The sequence below is a fragment of the Miscanthus floridulus genome, chromosome 7, assembly GCF_019320115.1.
Source record: "Miscanthus floridulus cultivar M001 chromosome 7, ASM1932011v1, whole genome shotgun sequence".
Taxonomy (NCBI): domain Eukaryota; kingdom Viridiplantae; phylum Streptophyta; class Magnoliopsida; order Poales; family Poaceae; genus Miscanthus; species Miscanthus floridulus.
The window spans coordinates 72,095,984-72,115,126 of record NC_089586.1 but is presented as its reverse complement, the minus strand read 5'-3'; the positions used below and the strand labels follow the sequence as shown (position 1 = coordinate 72,115,126).

The 19,143-nt window shown below is 41.5% G+C and overlaps 1 protein-coding gene and 2 pseudogenes across 1 annotated transcript; all 3 read right to left on the bottom strand.

The window, feature by feature from the left end:
* Positions 1 to 1,836: 1,836 nt before the first annotated feature.
* LOC136463418 (phosphoserine phosphatase, chloroplastic-like) lies at positions 1,837 to 5,199 on the bottom strand (annotated as a pseudogene).
* Positions 5,200 to 8,337: 3,138 nt separating this feature from the next.
* Positions 8,338 to 11,778, bottom strand: LOC136463417 (uncharacterized; annotated as a pseudogene).
* Positions 11,779 to 13,951: 2,173 nt separating this feature from the next.
* On the bottom strand, positions 13,952 to 17,967 carry LOC136465646 (uncharacterized). Its single transcript, XM_066464299.1, has 9 exons — positions 17,310 to 17,967; positions 17,035 to 17,084; positions 16,234 to 16,311; positions 15,677 to 15,847; positions 15,479 to 15,598; positions 15,120 to 15,196; positions 14,974 to 15,029; positions 14,787 to 14,890; positions 13,952 to 14,666 (listed from the first exon to the last, which is right to left on the bottom strand). The coding sequence occupies exons 1-9, from the start codon at positions 17,965 to 17,967 to the stop codon at positions 14,160 to 14,162; spliced, it is 1,821 nt and encodes a 606-aa protein (XP_066320396.1). The 3' UTR covers positions 13,952 to 14,159.
* Between the last annotated feature and the right edge of the window lie 1,176 nt (positions 17,968 to 19,143).

The following is a 19,143-nucleotide window of genomic DNA, read 5'->3' as shown; positions in this document are numbered from 1 at the left end:
TGCTTTTTCAGACAGCCATGCAGCTGCATATTTTCACTGTTAGTACGGTGTTTTGTGACATTCATCGTCAGCAGCACTGTAAAGACTAGCAGCTGAACAGTAGGTTTCACCTCATAGCCAAGGATGATCTGACAATAGGTTTCTTCCCGTTCCCCTCTCTCGGTTAGGCTGTAATATGCAGTTCATGACAGTAATGCTCCAGGAAAATCACCGAAGCTAGGCACCTATCCCTGTTCGCTTGAACTTATCAGCAATGGTACAACAAATCAGCCAACAGTACTTTTCAGCCTGACTTTTCACATGCTCACGGGCTAACAAGTTGGATAAATATGGATGTGAACTACCATTCTTTTTTCACGCTATGTTTTTTTAGTTGCTCTTAAATGACCCCCCCCCCCCCCCCCCCCCCCCCCCCCCCCCCCACACACACACACACACACACACATTGTAATTCAGTGCAAAAAATGGGGTTTAAGGAGACAACATAATCCTCTACATCTTGAATTAACAACTTTCCCATATGGTATTATGAAAATACAGGTGGTCAAGGCGTCTAGCTTAGCAAATTCTATGTAAATACACCCTGTAAATATTGAATTGGTTGTACGTTCCTCTTGGCCATACTTAAAAGGTTAAAGGAGGCTTATCTGGAAGGTTGCACTTTGGCCTTTGCCTATGTGCCCCTGCCTCTGCCTTGACGAGGCTTACAGGTGCCTTGATTGTCCATTGATACTTTGATCAGAAAGCTGAACTAACGACCTATGCTCATAGGATCATATGCCATTCCATGGTTCTGGTGGTTCTTGCAATAACCATTTGGCTTCAGAGAATGAAATGCTGGCATTGCAGCGGTGTTCGTCGCATCCAACTCTTGACTCTTGACGTGTTTGCTTCTGTGGCGCCGCTAACTGTGACTCGTGTTGATGGATCATCAAGAGTTACTGCACTTTGATACTCTTCCCATGTTTGTTTAAGTCCATGGGTGCTGTGCGTTGTTTGTAAGCAAATGCAGTCCTCAAGTATTCTAAAAAAATGCAGTCCTTAAGTTGCTTCATCCTTTTTAACCTGAAATGGTCCATCCATTTGTGCAGGTAACAGATGCATGGACATATGAGCCAAATTTCAAGCGTCAACAGAACTAAAGCAGCTAGACCATGCATTAGTATTAAGAACCCTTTAACCCATGTTCTGATGAACAAAACACAAGGACAAGCAGCACAAGTCAAATTTATAAGAAGAGTCAAGTACTCCCCGCTCACACAAGGATACTGAAGACACGACCAAATTTGAAATTATAGAGATACACATGAACAAGTCTTCATGGAAATTAACCAATACAGTCTACTGGTCAACATGAACTTACTAAATAACGGTTGCACAAAAGCTTACAACTTGTTTGTAAGTAGTTGCTGTCCTGAAGGAATTAATTTCAAAAGTCTATAATTTGCTTCCTAACAGAAATGTAGCTGAGACGTAGAGTACATGAGAACCAATGAAGGCTTCAAATAGCAACAGGCACAGTATGTCAAAATTCCCCGTTCGGCTTACCTTAAATCCGGCTTGTTTGGCTTTTTTTTTTTCATCCGGAATAGTATTTTTCTCTCACAACATTTCAGCCAGAACAGTATTTTTCAGCCAAGTTTCAGCGAGTCGAACGGGGCCGACATACAAGTCCACAATGCTTGCAAAAACAAAGGTGCAATTCAGCACTTAACTGTGATGGAATTCATTACACACATACTCAACAATTGCTTAGAACACCACCTCCAAAATTTGTGGATCAGGATCATGAAATAAAGTGGAAAAAATAAAAAGAAATACTTTACAACCAGATAATTCACTGAAGTCCAAGAATTGCTAGTTAAATCTTCAGCTTCAAATGTGCAATGCAAGATTCAGAAATCACGTAAGTAATCATTATGACAACTTGGTGATCAGCTCTTGAAAATAAAAAACCACCCAGTCGGCTTCTACTGCGACTGGCTCCCTCATTTGAACACCGGCATAACAGATGAACAAGCAAGTCTGCCCCGCCAGGTTGCCGAGCCTGCAAAGACATGGGCTAATTAATCTAGCTGTATAACATTTTATTGTGCTACAGCATTATTGTTAAATTGCTATATACTGATATATCAGAAAAGTCTGGTACCATTAAGCTGCACTGCATACACTCAGTTATATCTCTCTGAACTATTCACTAACTAAAGAATAACAGCGATATGTCAATAGCCTTAAACCAATTTCTTTCAACAGGCCTTAAGCAAAACAAACTCTTTGACCCACTCTTTGTTACATCATGCTAAATTATATTTTTGCTGAAGTTCAGTCACCTATTATTTCTATCTCATGCTACATGAACAAGAGAAACAAAGTTACAAGATTTGAGTGGAACACAAACAGTGAGAAAGGTTTGCATGACTCAACAATCAAATCAGCCAGGAAGCATGACCATATCATTACAAAAATCAAGTCAGTATCGATAACTGCCCTTTACCCAATAAGACATATCATCCTTGTGCATATCTATTGTCAGGAATTCAGGATAGAAGTTTCAAAGGCGTTATGCAGTCATATACCTCAAGATCAGCTGCGCCATCACCAATCATAACGACTGCCTTGTAGCCATGGTCCTGAACACAAAGAAAGGTCAGCACAATGGTCAGAAGTAAAGAGTGCAACCAAAAGATATACAGTTTAACTAGACCTGTTTTATTTGCAGCACTGCTTTTGCTTTACCCCCACTGCGTGAAGTGGGCTCTGTGGGATCAAATCCAGCGTACTCCCCCGAAGTGCCAAAGAGCAGATGGTTTGCAATGATGTTTTCAGGAGGAATACCAAGCTCAAGTGCCACAGGCTGGAAACAAGGAAAACATTTAAGTGATGATTTTGAGCCAATAAATGATAACCCATTATATATATGTGAGCAACCACTTTCGCACTGTATATATTAAGCAAATTTACAACTGAACTAAAGTGTAGTTAAAATAAATTGTACCTTTTAGTTTGCTCCAACAACTGGAATATAACGAACATACAAATTTGAGTATGAGACAGCCGAAATGAACCATGGTATGATATTACAGGACCTACCTTGATCATTTGTCGGAAGCCTCCTGACACAAGGAATACATCAATATTATTAGCTTTTAGCTTCTTAACCAAATCAGCCATTCCAGGAGAAATCCTGCAAACAAAAAAAGCAGTGCTATTGATAATCCTTTAAATTGGACCAAGAAAATGAACAATCCTTGTTTGTAAGTTGAAACACAGTGCTTAATTCTGTTGCAGTGCGGGGAAAACAATGCTGAGTGATTTCTCTCTTTGTTTTATACTGTATTTAAAGAAATCTTAGAGCACTGCTACGAAAGGCATAAGGCAAACTTGCCAAAACGATAATGATGTAGTTGTCTGTACAGATTTTAAATATAACTACACATTTTTTTTCTTGCTGTGAAAAGAGAAACCCGGTCAATCAATTATCATTACTAAGCACTTTCTGTTCTATACAGAGTTACATATAAGGGGGGAACAGACAAGGGATAAACACCCATACCCATTATTTCCAAAAGGTAAATAGCAGTGGTGCTGAATCCAAATAGTTAAAAAAGGATGGAAACCAAGGACACTAAAATACCAGCTACCATATAGATTAACATGAGGTTTAGAATAAGGCGAGGTTACCTAAAAAAAAGGATGGAAACCAAGGACACCAAAATACCAGCTACTATATATATTAACATGAAGTTTAGAATAGGCGAGGTTACCTTGGTGGCCTCTTCTTCAGGCACTCCTCCACCTGGGAGAGAGATGGCTTGATTAAAGACAGCCTGGCTGACAGCGCCTCCTCAAATGGAACAGTCCCAGTCATGGCTCTAAGAATATTAAGCCATGGTTAGTTCTTCCCGCAAAATCCACAGTCCAGATGAACCAATTTACACAACGGAACATTTACTTTGATGTCCATTCAGCAACAGCTTTCCCTGCCCCACAGAAATCAGCAAGCTCGTCAATACCCTCATCCAGGATGACGGTGCTATCGACGTCGAAACATACTGCATCAGCATTGCGCAATGTCTCAATAACCCCTGTAAACATGCAGGCAAGCAATGTGCAAGTTACTCCCAACTTACAGCGCAGTCAAGGACTCTGACATGGACATTGATCAGCCGCTTGGTAGACTGACCTAAACAGCCTCTAGAAGGCTTCCAATAAGAAAATTAAAGAACCTTTGGGAGGCTGGCTATTCGCCAGAACTGCCGAGGACCCATCCTTGGATACATCCAGTGCTGCTACCAGTAAAGCACGGCTCTCACGAATGTTAGCAGAATGAAATAGCGGGCTTGGAAACCAAGCCGCCACTTGTAAAGCCGGAGGTGTCCGAGCGAACGACGACCGAGGAACTGACGGCAAACTCCTCAGACTGGCACACAACCTGATCAGGCCGGCCATAACATGTGTACCTGCAAATCAGACAATGGAACATGGGATTCAGGGCTGACCCAGTAAAGAACATGGGTGTACCGTGTACACATATACTTCCTTCATCCTGTAATACAATGCATTCCAAAAATGTAAGACAACTTAAGGGACTAATCAAATGGCCTACTCATGGATTTTTTTTTTCGTGAACGTGCAATTTTGCCCTACTCATGGATTAAATCCAATTAAATAGTTTCTCGTCAAATTATGGTTTCCTTTTTAACAAACTTTGACCAATCTGAGCATATAGGCACCACATAGAATGTCTTATATTTCAGTACAAGTTTTATAAGTCATGATGTCCTGTATTCCAGGACGGGCGTACACCCGATAATTTTTGTTAAAAAACAGAGAATCGAATTGTAGGCATAACATGTGCATATTACACTTGTGATTGGATCAGATCAGATCGAATTGTAGGCATAACATGTGTATATTACACTAGTGATTGGATCAGATCAGATAAGATCCGAATACAAACAGCTTAGGCTAGGGTTTGGGTGCTCGGGTTCGTACAGAAGGAACGGGAGAGAAGGGGTGGGCGTACCTGGTGGTGCTCGTCGCCGGCGAAGGCGCCGAAGATGAAGGCCTGGCCGTGGGCACCTGGCGTCGGCGCCGCCGCCGCTAGAGACAGTCACAATCTCACAGAGAGCGCACGTGAGTAGGCGGGTACGCCACTGGTCTCTTTGGACAGTGCCACTACACACAGTGTACTGCCTTATTTACTTATTTAACGAATGGTCAAGTATCGAGAAGGACAAGGATAATGTTCTTCTGGATATGTACTGAGTGCGTGTTTAGTTCGCTAAATTTAGAAATTTGGCTATCGTAGTACTTTCGTTTTTATTTGATAATTAGTATTTAATCATAGACTAATTAGGCTCAAAACGTTCGTCTCGCGATTTCCAACCAAACTGTGCAATTAGTTTTTTTTCGTCTATATTTAATGCTCCATGTACGTATCACAAGATTCGATGTAGTGACTGCTATATCACTTTATGGGAAACTTTTCGGGAACTAAACACAGCCTGACTCAGTTTTATCAAAGATGTTTGTGCGCTGCGGTTGTGCAGGCCAGTCGTTCGGGTTCGATGCCTAGTACCGGCACCGCTGTCTCACCGGAAATAGTGTAATAATTTCAGTTGCCTCGCACAGATATGTCACCACTGCTATATTTTTTTAGCCTTAGATATAGGCTGTAGGTCTAGCTTGCACACTAGGAGTGTGTGTGAGTACGGGTGTCTCGTCGGGAATAGTGTTTTCCTTAATAATTTCAGTTGCCTCGCACGGATGTGCTACCACTGTCATATCTTTTAGCCATGTTCTCTTAGCCTTAGATATAGGTTGTAGGTCTAGTTTGCGCACTAGGGGTGTGTGTGAGTATGTTAGGGTGTATGCGTGTGGTGTGAGTTAGTACGTGAGTTCAGATACTACAGCTTGTAATCAAAGGTTGAGGCAATCAACGAAGCTACATAGAGATTAGAGAGTATAAATGTACATTTTTATAGAAATAGTGATTATATCTAAAATTTCATTGTGTATGCATCCTTGTGGCATATATCCATACACCTTACAAGGCAAATGTGTTATCCTCTAATTTGCTCTAACTTCGGTACATTCAGCCTGTTCATTTGACTGTGGCTTGTTGTAAACGATCGTAAATTTCCAGCCGGAACAGTATTTTTCTCTTACACAAATCAGCCAGCAGTACTTTTTCACGAACCAGCAACGATACGAACCAGCCAACTGAACAAGCTGATTAAGGTGTATCTGGACTTTTGCCGAGCTCAATATTTCATAAATTCTTATAGTAGCAGGAAGTGCGTGCTATCCATAGGGAGGTGTATATAGTGACTCGTCAATATCAAAACCTCACAATCCAGTCTCACATAAGTGCTCATAAAATAGCATGTGTGTAGATATATGTATAGAAGGTAAGTGTACATGTATGTACACGAGCGTTTTATATTGTGATAAGTAGAAAGTGACACAAGAATCTCTATTTATTTTAACAATACATCTGATCGTACCCTGTCTTTTTAGATTATATACTCCATTCATTCTAAAATTATAAGACATTTTGGCTTATTAGATACGTAGTTTTTATTATGCACTTAGATATACACTATGTCTAAATACGTATTAAAACAATGTATATACAAGTGCCAAAACATCTTATAATTTGAAATATACGAATTATCACTTTAATTTTGTTCTAAGTCAAATCAAATTATATACCATTTTAATCTTGCTCCAAGTCAAACTTATTCAACTTAGACTAAATTTTACTAGTTTAAATAAATGCAAAATCATTATATATTTTGTGGTGAATTTAGTAAAAAATACTTTGATATTGTGGTATTGTTGTATTTCCAATTTGACCAAAGTTAGAAAAGTTCAAGAGAAAAAGAGGAAGAATGCCAAAGTGGACACATGACTCGCATATCGGACGCTCCTTGGTTAGAAAAGCCGAAAGCGTGTCGTTTAAGGTTGAGTGCAGTCAATACCCTTAAATTTGTCAATCAATATCTCTTTGAATATTTTGCTTCAACTTTTGAAAACATATATATTTGTCCTGGAAAATAGGGTTGGTGATATAAGATAAGGCCCTGTCAGGAAAGCTGAAAAGACCCAGCATACAGGAGCTGCCGAAAGTTACCCGGCGTCCTCAGCAGTCAGCACCACTCGCAAGCATACCAAAAAATGCCAAAAAGGCTGAGGCTGTGACATCATAGGAACTGACTGCAACTACAGTTTACCAACCAAACATCTGAGGTTGTCATACAAATTCACCAGAAAACACAATGATAGGCTGATAGCTAGAGAGGATAGAAAAATAATTACAAAGTGAATAAAAAAAGAACTAACAAATGCAAGCTCGTCAGAACTCAGAACAGAACTAATCACAAAAAGGAAAATGCACAAGAAAGATTTAGTCTGTACACATACCAAATGATTATGAGGCAAAGTTACCACAGGAACCTAGTTAAGAAAACGTGATCACAATTCACAAAAAGAATCAAAATCAATGTACCAAGTCGAGACTTTAATCGAGCTACAGAACAAAGATTTCAGCCCTGTCAGAGACAAAGGAGGAGCAACTACTGATCATCCACAATCCTATTGGCGCCAGCAGTTTGTGCCAACAGGATAAAGAATCCAGAAGTATATGCCTATCTATCTCTCGTCAGTGTATGCATAATTCTCGATCTATAGCTTCTCTCAACAAATGCTCATCATACTCATGGTCAGAGACGAACCTAACTTTCCAGCTCCGCAGTGTGTTAATCTGATTCTGATTTCTCACCAGTGGAGGTGGAGCCCTCTACCCGGTGAATCTGTTGATTTGATGTCTCACCACTGCAGCTACCCGTCTGGTGTTGACTTGGACTCTTAGCGGCCTGGCTCTCTGTCTTGTCAGACCGCTGACCAGAGCTCTCACCAGAAGTCACAGGACCATCAGGATGGTATGGGTGTATGATGTCATAGTGCTCCTGCGTGTGTAGCACGGTCACACGGGGAACTTCATGATCAGGGGGTACTTGATGATGATGACGAGGCCAACACGTGCTTCTTGGCATATCATCTTGGGGATCTTGGCCAATGTAGAGGTCTTGACCAGCTTCTTGAAAGAGGTACTCCACTCGCAGAGGCACCCGAAGCGCCCTGACTAGTGCTGTTATCTGAATATGATCTGTAAAGACCCTACGCTGGATAACTTCTTGAAAGCACCACTGTTTTCAATAAAGAAAGGTGTGAGGATAGAATGAGTGTCATGTTTTCTGGAAAAAGATGCACTGGGTGGTTCAGAACTAAGTAATCCAAGAACCCAAGGTAAACTGGCGGTGATACTTACTTCGGTGAGAGTGATACCTTCATTGAGCTCAGGTATAAGTGGTACAAACTCTTCTCTGTGCGAGCATATCCAGATAGCTGCTACCAATCTGAGGAAAGCAAAAACTGACCAACAAAATGTGTTAAAGATGAACTAGGAATTAGGATACAAGTGGAGGAAGGGTAGCTTGGTTCAGGGGGGTGTATTACTCACTGTCGTCTGTCCCCTTATAATCGTTGAAGAACTCAAGAAGTTTCCCTATGCGGTAGCTGAAAAATGGCACATACTCAATACATCATGTGAAATGCATTGGCAGCAACACTATGATGGAATTGCTGGGAAGAAACATATTAGAAACCTGTCAATTGTTGGTACATGGTTCCACCGTCCGTGTGTCTTCCATCTCATTACTTTCTTTATCAGCTTCTTAAATGCCTAAATGAATCAGATAATCACTATATTTTCTTGCAATAAGGCTTACACACTGACTATTATAACAAGGTACGAAAAGATATAAGCAACATAAGATTTGCCTGCGCAGCTTCTACCAGTAAACAACAACTATAAGATAGTAGTTGAGAAAGAAAATATTTTATAAGCAAGTAGGAGAAACAAAACATTAGTAATTTGATCAGATGACCACACAAAGCAGCATGGGCGCATTATCTTGGTGTAAGGAAGAAGCATGATCTCTTTTATCTCTCTACAATGATATCTCATTATTGCTGTTCTGTGAAAGTGAACTTATGTGAACATGTATTTTTTATTAGCATTAGATTGTTATGTTTCAAATAAAATCAAATTTGAACCCATGTCAACAGGTTGTAATGTTGTGATGGCATGCCCCTATGCCACTACAGTGAAACAATGGTGCATATCCTGCAAACGATAAAAGAAAAAAAAAGGAAAGTGAGATGCCAGATGCTTGCACCTTGATGTTAGTTGAAGAAATGATCTATTAATTAAACATGTTTATCTCAGAAATGGTAAACTTGGAGGTGAGCTTACTTTGTGGCTCCTGGAAAATTCGGAGGCCCACCCAAGGCGTGCATGTTGCCTAGCCACTCCTTTAATAGCAGCAAGAAGACGGTGTTCCTCATGTGTATCCTGCCTATGAAGGACTTGCTCCTGTTTTAGAGTGGCGCATACTAGGGTGTTAACCACAAAACGTAAATCTTATCAAAGGAAAAGGGAGGACACTTACGAGGTAGGAAAATATGAAGCTCCGGTAGAAACACTCTCCATCTCCATGCACTGGCCTAAATTCAGAATAGGCATTGCGAAGGTTCAGAGCATGTGAATGAAATAACACTCCTTGTCCAGCAACCATTTCAAGGAGATTGTAATGCCTAATGAGCTCGGTTATGTGGAGTTTCTGCACAAAAACAAGAGCAAAGGAATTCAAATCAAAATGATCTGAACCAGGAAGCAGCAGTTCTAATATGGGATTATAATTTGTTAAGTTTTCAGGTTTCCACATTATAAGAAAACCTTAAGCCACTAATAAATGCAATGTTTTTGCTGATATTGATTTGTTCGACGAATAAAGAAAGAAAGAACATATACTGCATTTCTTGAATTCAATACAAACTCAAAGCCGATTAAGGTCCCATCACAAACCAATAATATCAATTAGAAGAGGCACGTAAACAGTGTATGGAGTCAAACCTGGTAGCTCACATGAGGTATTGTGTAATTTCGGTTGGAGATTCCTATCCTGTCCAAAAACTATTCCACATAAAATGGGTTAAAAATTCCACAATTTTTGCCAGAATAAGAAGCAATTGTAAATAATTAATGCCAAGATCAATCCAATAGTTCACAGAAGGAAACAATGAAGAAGGCAATGGAACTTTTTAAAATATTACTACAGAAATATCCAAGATCTTATGTATCTGACAATTGTCTCTTTTGCTAATCATATAATAACTTCAATTATTAGACCATTCATCAACATCAGATACCTGTATGTTTATCTTCAGAATTCCTTGGAAACACGTCAACAAGGACAATTTGTGGTACGATGAAGAGTAAGACATAAATACTGACCGTTAATAATATCAGTGTAAGCAATAACACTTTTTACAGTTTTTAAAATTATGAAAACATCACAACAGCATTGTTTTTCCCCTTGAAATTCCATATCAGATCACAATAGTAATCAAGAATCATCTAATCTTGGCAGAACAGAAACTATAACATTTGCCATTGCTTTCATCTCTATGCTACACCCATTTGAACATGATCTCCTGCCAGAATAAATTTTATGATCTCAATATTTCATATAAGCATGGAGAGAACAAAGACTGAACATCCATCTCAAACACAAAAATTGGCACAAGAGTGCTCACACCAGTTACCAATCACAACCAAAGATGTAAGAAATATTCAGGTCATATTGTTCCTTTCTCCAGAGCGGTTTCTTGCCTTTTTTGGGCCAAAGTGCTGGTGAGTCCACCTGTTCCAAAATTAACGTCGAAAGTCAAATATTCAAACAAGGGAGCAGTGATAACAAAATCGACACTTATCGAGTCTCTTCTCAGCTATTCAAAATATGATTATGCTTTAGGCAAGAAATCAGCCATGCAAGGGCTAAAACCAGCAATGCATGTAATCCGCCAATGATCTAAAGAAACTACATTGGTTTATGCTATCTCAAATAAACATAGAGATTGGCCCTGACATTTGACGGTGAAATGAAAGCATGACATCAAACTGAACAGAAATATCGATCATAACAGCGCAAGAACATGCACCTACAGAAGTCTCTGCAAGATCGTTGGCTTGCCACTCTAAGAAACCAAGAAAGAGAAATTGGCCCCCCAACATCTGCCGAAGGATTCCACCCCTACTCTAGGATGCCGTACAATTTCTTAGGTCCAGACTCCAGTATCCAAAATCCTCCCCCAAGATCCCCAAGAACGGCAGGATTCGATATCCCAAAGGCCAAATCACAAGCAAACAGGAATCGCTCAAGAACGTAGTCGAAATATCCAGGAAACAACACCTGCTCATTCTGTTGCCTCGGCGTTCCCTCAGCCTCGGCTTTCTGGTCCGTTTCCCCGCTCCTCTCCCTCTGGCACTCCAGCATCAGTTCATCGAACACGTTCTTCAAATCGAACGCGGCGCTCGGACCTCCGGCTCTCGAGAAGGAGGGAGGGCCCACTCTCGAGAAGGAGGGAGGGCGTGGAGGAACAGGGGGCTTGCCGCCAGCGGAGCCCCAGGCCGCCCAGAAAAGAGACACGGTCTCCTCGCCCTTCTGCTCGGCCGCCGCAGCTGTGGCGGTGGCGGCGGAGGGGTTCTGGCCTCCGGCTTCCGGTGGCCCATGGACCTCTTCCTCTTCTTCGATGATCTCTAACCGCGGAGCGGAGGGCGGCGGCGTTGGACTCCTCGCGCTGGCGCAGCGAATCGACCGGTTCTTTGGTTTCGTTGTCGTCTGGGTTCTTTCCTGAACCGGAGGCCATCGTGGCGGGAAGAAAAGCCTGAAGGGAAGGGGGTGCGGAGGGTCTGCTTCGCGAAATCTGGGAGAGCGAGGGGGCGGAGGGGAAATACGTGGAGGGCGTCGTTGTTAATGGTAGAGATGATGGGGGGATATTTATAAATTTATAAAGGCCGTAATGGTCGGTACCCTGGAGGAGATACGGTAATGGGGGGCACGAGGGATTTGGGCAGTTTGGTTCTTGGATGATTTTCCTGCTGTTATATCAGAGGAGAAACTAGATTTAAGTTATGTACATACTCTGTGTTCTTGCATACTCTCCTAAAAGTATTGTATGTTTTGTTCTTTATCATGTTAGTGTTTCTATTGGCTTTTCACCAAGTTTTCCTTGAGCACTTTAGACCTTGTATTTTGACCAATGTTGCACCCCCTCTTAATAGTAATACATACATATGCTCAATCAAAGATATACAATATATAAGTCGCCTCTTGAGCTTCTATATATTCAATCGATGCCACTACAATCAAAGATATACAATAAGTCGTCTCTTGAGCTTTCTATATGTTCAATCGATGCCACCACATGGTCAATCTGAACCTGAGGGCTTTCAACTTCGCATGTGGGTAAATCTCCCTTGAACTAATGACTTGCACACCATGTGATCAAGACTTCACTTTCATCCGTATAAGTCACCACAACATATGATTCAACAATTACTTGCTACTTCACACTGCATGGCTCATCATGGATTGATTAGTTCCTCGGAGTTAGCACATGTACTTGCTTCTGCACCTAGCCTTGCATTGGTTCGTTGGTTCTCAAGCCATTGCTTGCCCTTTACCTTCGTTTTGTACCTTAAAGACATAGCTTGATTTAACCATTCACCCCTATTTTGTATCATCAACAACATCAACTTGAAATCCATTTTTCCTATATCCAATTTATGCAAATCATCAATAACGATGATTATGCATAAGCTACAATTTTCATTCATTTGCTAGGTGATATAATCTTAATTATCCAACCATCTTGTAAATGAGCTTCCAACTAATGAGGCCAGGGAAATACATATGGTGTCTCTTCTCTCTTTTCAACTCTATACAGTGGTAGAGGACGGATATAAATTGAGGTGTGGCACAACTATACCAATAAAGCTCCATGGCTCAATTTATAGTAAAGACATAGGAAAAAAACCCAGAAAGAGGAGAAGATGAAGAAGAAAAAGGTATGGCAGAGGTCCTCCCTAGCCATATTGAGTCACTCTATACTTGTCATTTGATTATTTATAACACATCTTGTTAGGACCAATCATTTGACCAAATTTGAACCCCAAATACCAATGCTCCTGATTTGATGGACAAGCTAGCCATTCATGTGAGACAAACTTATCTTGATTCATGTCTTCTTTTAATTAATTTTTAAACTTTGCTTGTCACCTAATCATTGAATCTTTTGGATTTATCTCATTTGAATGACATTTTCTTCTCACAAGTCCATATACATAAATCATCATGGGAGTAAACACATGATCATATATCATCAAAACATGTTAGTCTCTTAATTGTATTGTCATTTAATATACCAAAGCCGGAACTTGCACCTGTCCAGTTGTTTTTCTGCAAAGTTTTCTCTTGTTATTTTTAACATCATATATATGGTGGATACGGTTAGAGTTGCTTGTTCTATGGTGATAGGGGCAAAGGAGGCACACGTGGTGACCTCGTTCCTGCTACCCAAACATCTAATTTGTTAAGTAGAATTTTAAAAATTTCAGTGAAAGTTTTATCAACTTAACGACCCCTCTTCCTCTGCCTTTTGGTTCTGGCTGCGATGGCCTGGATGCAGAGCAACATGGGCGGGACATGCTAGCTATTTTGTTTCGCACTGATTATATATGAATGAATACTGCACCAATAAGTTCATGCAAGGCAAGTATCTTTCATCAGAACCATACAAGTTCATCTAATATTTGTGTTCTGTTATCATCTCATCAGGCCAAACGACAACTGAGATTCTGAGGTTGCCATACAAGTTCAGGCAGACGACATCATAAGCTGATAGCTAGAGAATACAGAAAAAAGATTTACAAATGAGATAGAAAATGCAAGCTCGTCAGAAAGAATAACCGTAAGAGAATGCACAAGAACGATTTTCCTTCTATATACACCAAAATATTATGAGGATATTTCAGAGATATGATAACAATTCGCAAATGAATCAATATATCAGATTAACTGACCGACTGATCATCCAATTTGCACCAGCAGCTTGTACCAACGTAAGAAAAAAAGTCCAGAATATTATCTATCTCATCAGTGTATGCCTAATTCTCTACCCATTGCTTCACTCAGCAATGCTCTTATGCTCATCATACTCATGGGCACCAGTAGAAGTTAACTTTAGCCCTACATGTTGATCTGGATTCTCACCAGTGGAGATCTCCTCCAGGGCAATATGTTGACTTGAACTCTCACCACTGCAGCTATCTCTCTGCCTCTCTGGGCAATTTGTTGACTTGAACTCTCACCACTGCAGCTATCTCTCTGGGCAATTTGTTGACCTGAACTCTCAGCAGTTGGCCCCTGTACCTGCGCAGTCTGGTGACTACAGCTCTCAACAATAGAAGGAACATGACCATCGCGGGGGTAGATGATGTCATAGTGAATGTTTGTGTAGAGCACGGTCACATGGGGGACTACATGAGCATGGGGTAGTTGACGACGATGATTAGGCCAACATGTACTTCTTCGCGTATCGTCTTGGGAATCCTCCAGGCCGCGAGTGTAGAGGTCTTGACCATCTCCTTGTAAGAGGTACTCCACTCGCAGTGGCACCCCAAGAGCGGTGACTAATGCTGTCATCTGAACATGATCTGTGAAAACCTTATACCTGATAACTTCGTGAAGGCACCACTGTTTTTAAAGAGAGAAGAGCAGGCAGAATGAGTCTTAGATTTTCTGGAACGGATGCATTATTGGCAGTTCAGAACTAAATAATGCAAGGGTCCAAGGGAAAGCGACAAAGATACTTACTTCTCTGAGAGTGCCATATTCATTAAGCTCAGGTATACGTGGTTCAAACTCTTCACTGTGTGAACATATCCAGATAGCTGCTACCAATCTGAGGAAAGCAAAAACTGACCAACAAAATGTATTGGAACAATGTATTAGGACGAAGTGGAGGAAGGAATGCTTGGTTCAAGAGGGGTGTTTCACTCACTGTTGTCTGTCCTGCCATAACTGCTGAAGAACTTGAGAAGTTTCTGTTTGTGGTAGCTGGAAAATGACACATGTTCAATAAAATACTGAAAATGCATTGCCAGCAACACATCGATGGAATCACAGAAAATCAAATATATCAGAAACCTGTCGGTTGTTGGTACATTCTTCCATCTGTTGTGTCTTTTCCATCTCATTACTTTCTTTATCAGTGTCTTAAATGCCTGAAAGAATCAGATTATTATTACTATATACTGCAATAATGCTTACACAATACCGACCATTTATAACAAAGGTATGAACAAGTATGATCATGATAACACTTGTCTGAGAACCTTCAGACAGAGTACACCGATTACAAGATAAGTACTTAAGAAAGAAAATGTTTTTGATAGAGAAGCACCAAAGAAAACATTTGTGATTGCAACTTGATGTAACTTGAAGAAAATCATCCCTCAAGCATGTTTATCTCAGAAATGCCAAATGTGGATAAGGTGTGAGCTTACTTTGTATCTCCAGGAAAATTCAGAGGTCCAACCAAGGCGTGCATGATGCCTAGCCACTCCTCTAACAGCAGCAAGAAGACGGTGTTCCTCGTGTGTATCCTGCCTATCAAGAACTTGCTCCTGTTTTACAGTTGCACAAACTAGGGTGTTAACCCCCTAAACATGAAGCTTGTTCTAAGGAAAAAGGAGGACACTTACGAGGTAGGAAAATATGAAGCTCCTGTAGAAACACTCTCCATCTCCATGCACTGGCCTAAATTCAGAATAGGCACGACGAAGGTTCAGTGCATTTGAATGAAATATTTCTCCTTGTCCAGCACCCATTTCGATGAGGTTGTAATGCTCAATGATCCCGGTCGTAGGAATTGTCTGCATGAAACACAAGCGCAAAGGAATTCAAACCATAATGATCTGAACCAGAGAGCAGCAGAACTAAAAATGGATTGGTATGTTAGTTATGCTTTTCAGGTTTCCACATTTTAATGCCCTGTTCGCTTGGGCTTGTTTGGCTTATAAGCCGTACTTTTTCAGCCTTTTCTCTCACACCAAATCAGCCAACAGTACTTTCAGCCATGGCTTATCAGCCAAACAAGTCCAAACGAACAGGGCGTAAGAAAATGACTATACTACTTGTTTCTCAGCTGATATTTAGTGGTTGTTATTCAGTGAAATAAGAAATTAAGGCTGATAAGGTCCCATCACAATCTGACTGTATCAATTAGAAAAAGGCACATAAATAGTATATGGAGTCAAACCTGATGATTCACATGGGGTATGATTACTGTAGATTCTGGATTGTAGTTGTACATTTGCCTTCCTATCCTCTCCAAAAACTATTTCCATAGAAAATGGGTTAAAATTTCACATTTTTTTGCAAGAATTAGCACCAATGAATTAACACCAAGGTCAAATATACAAGGAAATAATGGAAAAGATAACAGAGCTTGTTAAAATAATAGTACGGAAATATCAAAGGACCTATGTATTGTCTTTGCTTCCAATATTATAGTAACATCTCCTATTAGGCCATCCATCAATGCTAAACCCCTGCACATTTGGCTTCAGGATTTCTTACCAACACTAAAGCCTTCATTATATCAGTATTTTACAGTACAGTGAATAATAAACCATCACAGTGAAAACCAAATAATAAAATCAATGGAAACAGCTACCTCTCACATTTTAAAAAAATTCAACGCATGACGACGACAACATTACTTTTCACAGAATACCATACATCTTATCACAATTGGACTTATAAGTGATCCGGAACCATCTAATCTAGGCAAAAACAGAAACCAAGTTTCCATAACAATTGCCAATAACTGAGTTTCCGTAACATTTTCCAATACTTTCATCTCTAGTCTTGGATGCTATGCTACACCATTTTTAACAAGATTTGTTGCCATACTTACACTTAGTCATCTCAAGATCTCATATGAGCAAACAAAAGCACAGAGATCCCAATACCACATGTCAAACACAGAAGTTGGCACAAGAATGCCCACACTAGCCACCAATCACAAGTAAGAAACAAAGGAATATTCAGGACATACCACGTTTGCCATGCCACCTTTGAATTTGCTCCAGAGAGATTCTGCTGCGCCTACACAGAATTAACATCAAAGCCAGATATTCAAACAATGGAGCAGCAACCACCAACATACAAAAATGAGAAAGGAATCGCTCATCAAAACATGATCCCAATATTTATACGAATTCAATAGTAAATTGTAAAACATGCAATCACAATCAAGATAAAATGCAAGCATCTAAACTGCTGCAAGATCGTTGAAAAACAGAAAGACAAATTTCCCCACGGATTCTGCACCTACAATAGGACGCCGCACAATTTCTTGCTTCCGGTACCCTAAATCGTCCCCAGTAACCCACAAGAACGATAGGATTCCAGCTCCCAAATCACAAGAAAGCAGTTTCGACTCAAGAATGCGCTCCAAAGATCCAAGAAACCTTACAAGTTGCCACTGTTGCATTTCCATCTCCTCCGCCAGGGCCCATTGCTGCTCCAGCGACAAGTTGTCGAACGCCGACTTCACATCCATAGCCCTCGTCACCTTCGGCACCTCCATCGTCGACTCCACCAGCGGGTCCTTCCACGACACCCCCAACCTCCTGTCGCCATCCGCTACCGTGTTGGAGGAGCTCGACTCTCCGGCTCCCTTGTCGGAGACGATGTCGAACGATGCCGGGGAGCTGGCGCCCTCGGACTCGGAGCGCGTCGGGGAAGGTAACGGGGATGGAGCCAAGACCCCCTTCCCCTTCCGTGCGGCGGCGGCGGCCGCAGAGGGGCTCCCGCCTTGGGCTCCCGATGGACCATGGGGCCGTTCTTGGGGAACGTTGGAGGGCGAAGCGGGTGGAGGCGCCTCTGCAGCTGCAGCTGCGGCGGCGGTGTTGGACTCATCGCGGTGCCTATCGCCCGGTTCCCGGATTCGGATGCCGCCTGGGGCCCTTCCTGGACCGGAGGCCATCCTGGCGGGAAAAGCCTCATGGGAAGGGGATCGGCGGGGATTGATTCGTGAATTCTGAGAGAACACAAGGGGGCGGAGGAGAAAAGCACTGAGGGTGTCGTTGTTAGATCTGGAAGGACGGGAGAGTTTATTTTATGAAATGTTGGGGCCTTGGGGGGGGGGGGGGGGGGGGGGGGGCGGCGCGCGCAGGTGATATGTTTTTTGAATTGCGATGGTTTGGTTTTTTTTCCCCATACTATGGTTTGGTTTGTTTGTTTTTTTGGATAAACGATGGCTTGGTAATTGGTCGTCCTATAGTTTTGTGCTTGTGCGATATGAGACACTAGGTCAGTAGGCGCGCTTCGCCGCGCCCGGATTCTTGAACGCGCATGAGGCAAGTAGGCGTGCTTCGCCGTGCCCATGCACGGTGGCAAAGTGTTCAGTAGAGCTAAGCTATTCAACTTAAATGTAAACAATAGAGTGAAGTGATGCTTTATATCAACTCAAATGTACATACATTTGTTAAGTCAGACATTGCCACACAAATGTACATGCTTTTAGAGGAGAGGAAAATAGTTATAAACATTATGGAAAGAGAGGTAGTCATTTTGTTGTGACACTGTTGACACCCAAAATTGTCCAGAGTGTATAATGGACTTCATCATCATGTTTCTATCATCAAGACGGTCAGCTTGGATCATTGCATTTGGCGCTTGGGGCGAAGAAAACGACTTTTCGGGAGCTAGAGTCGGCTTAGCCGACTCTCTAAATCGGCTAAACTGACTAGACCAACTTCCTCAAATGCAAGAATGGACTTCACATTGCGTTCCTCTCGTTGAGATGATCGAAAAACATATATGGATCGCCTCGTTTGGAGTTCGAATAAATTAATTATGAATTTCGAAAGCTTTTCACCCGGAATTTCTAGTAGCCCGTCGGCTTAGCCGAGTCCCCAGTCGGCTAAGCTGACTCCCCTTGTTTTTAGCCCAGAAACAGCGTCCTGGACCCGTGGAAGCCGACTTCTCTACTGTTTTCGAGCTGATTTGACCCCCAAGTCGGATTTGGACGTGGGAAACTTGGAGATTATGTTTGGGATCTATTTTCTACTGGGATAGGACCACCCCCTCTATATATACGAGAGGATCATGGTCGATTGAGTTTCCAACTATCCAATCATCAAACAAACCAATCTACTCC

Excerpts from the sequence above, each read along its gene's own strand:
- LOC136465646 (XM_066464299.1), bottom strand. The coding sequence starts at position 17,967 with ATGGCCTCCGGTCCAGGAAGGGCCCCAGGCGGCATCCGAATCCGGGAA. Across the intron at positions 17,085-17,309 it reads TGTGCGGCGTCCTATTGTAG|GCGCAGCAGAATCTCTCTGG; the intron begins GTGCAGAATCCG and ends AATTCTGTGTAG. Across the intron at positions 15,030-15,119 it reads AATGTACCAACAACCGACAG|CTACCACAAACAGAAACTTC; the intron begins GTTTCTGATATA and ends GTCATTTTCCAG.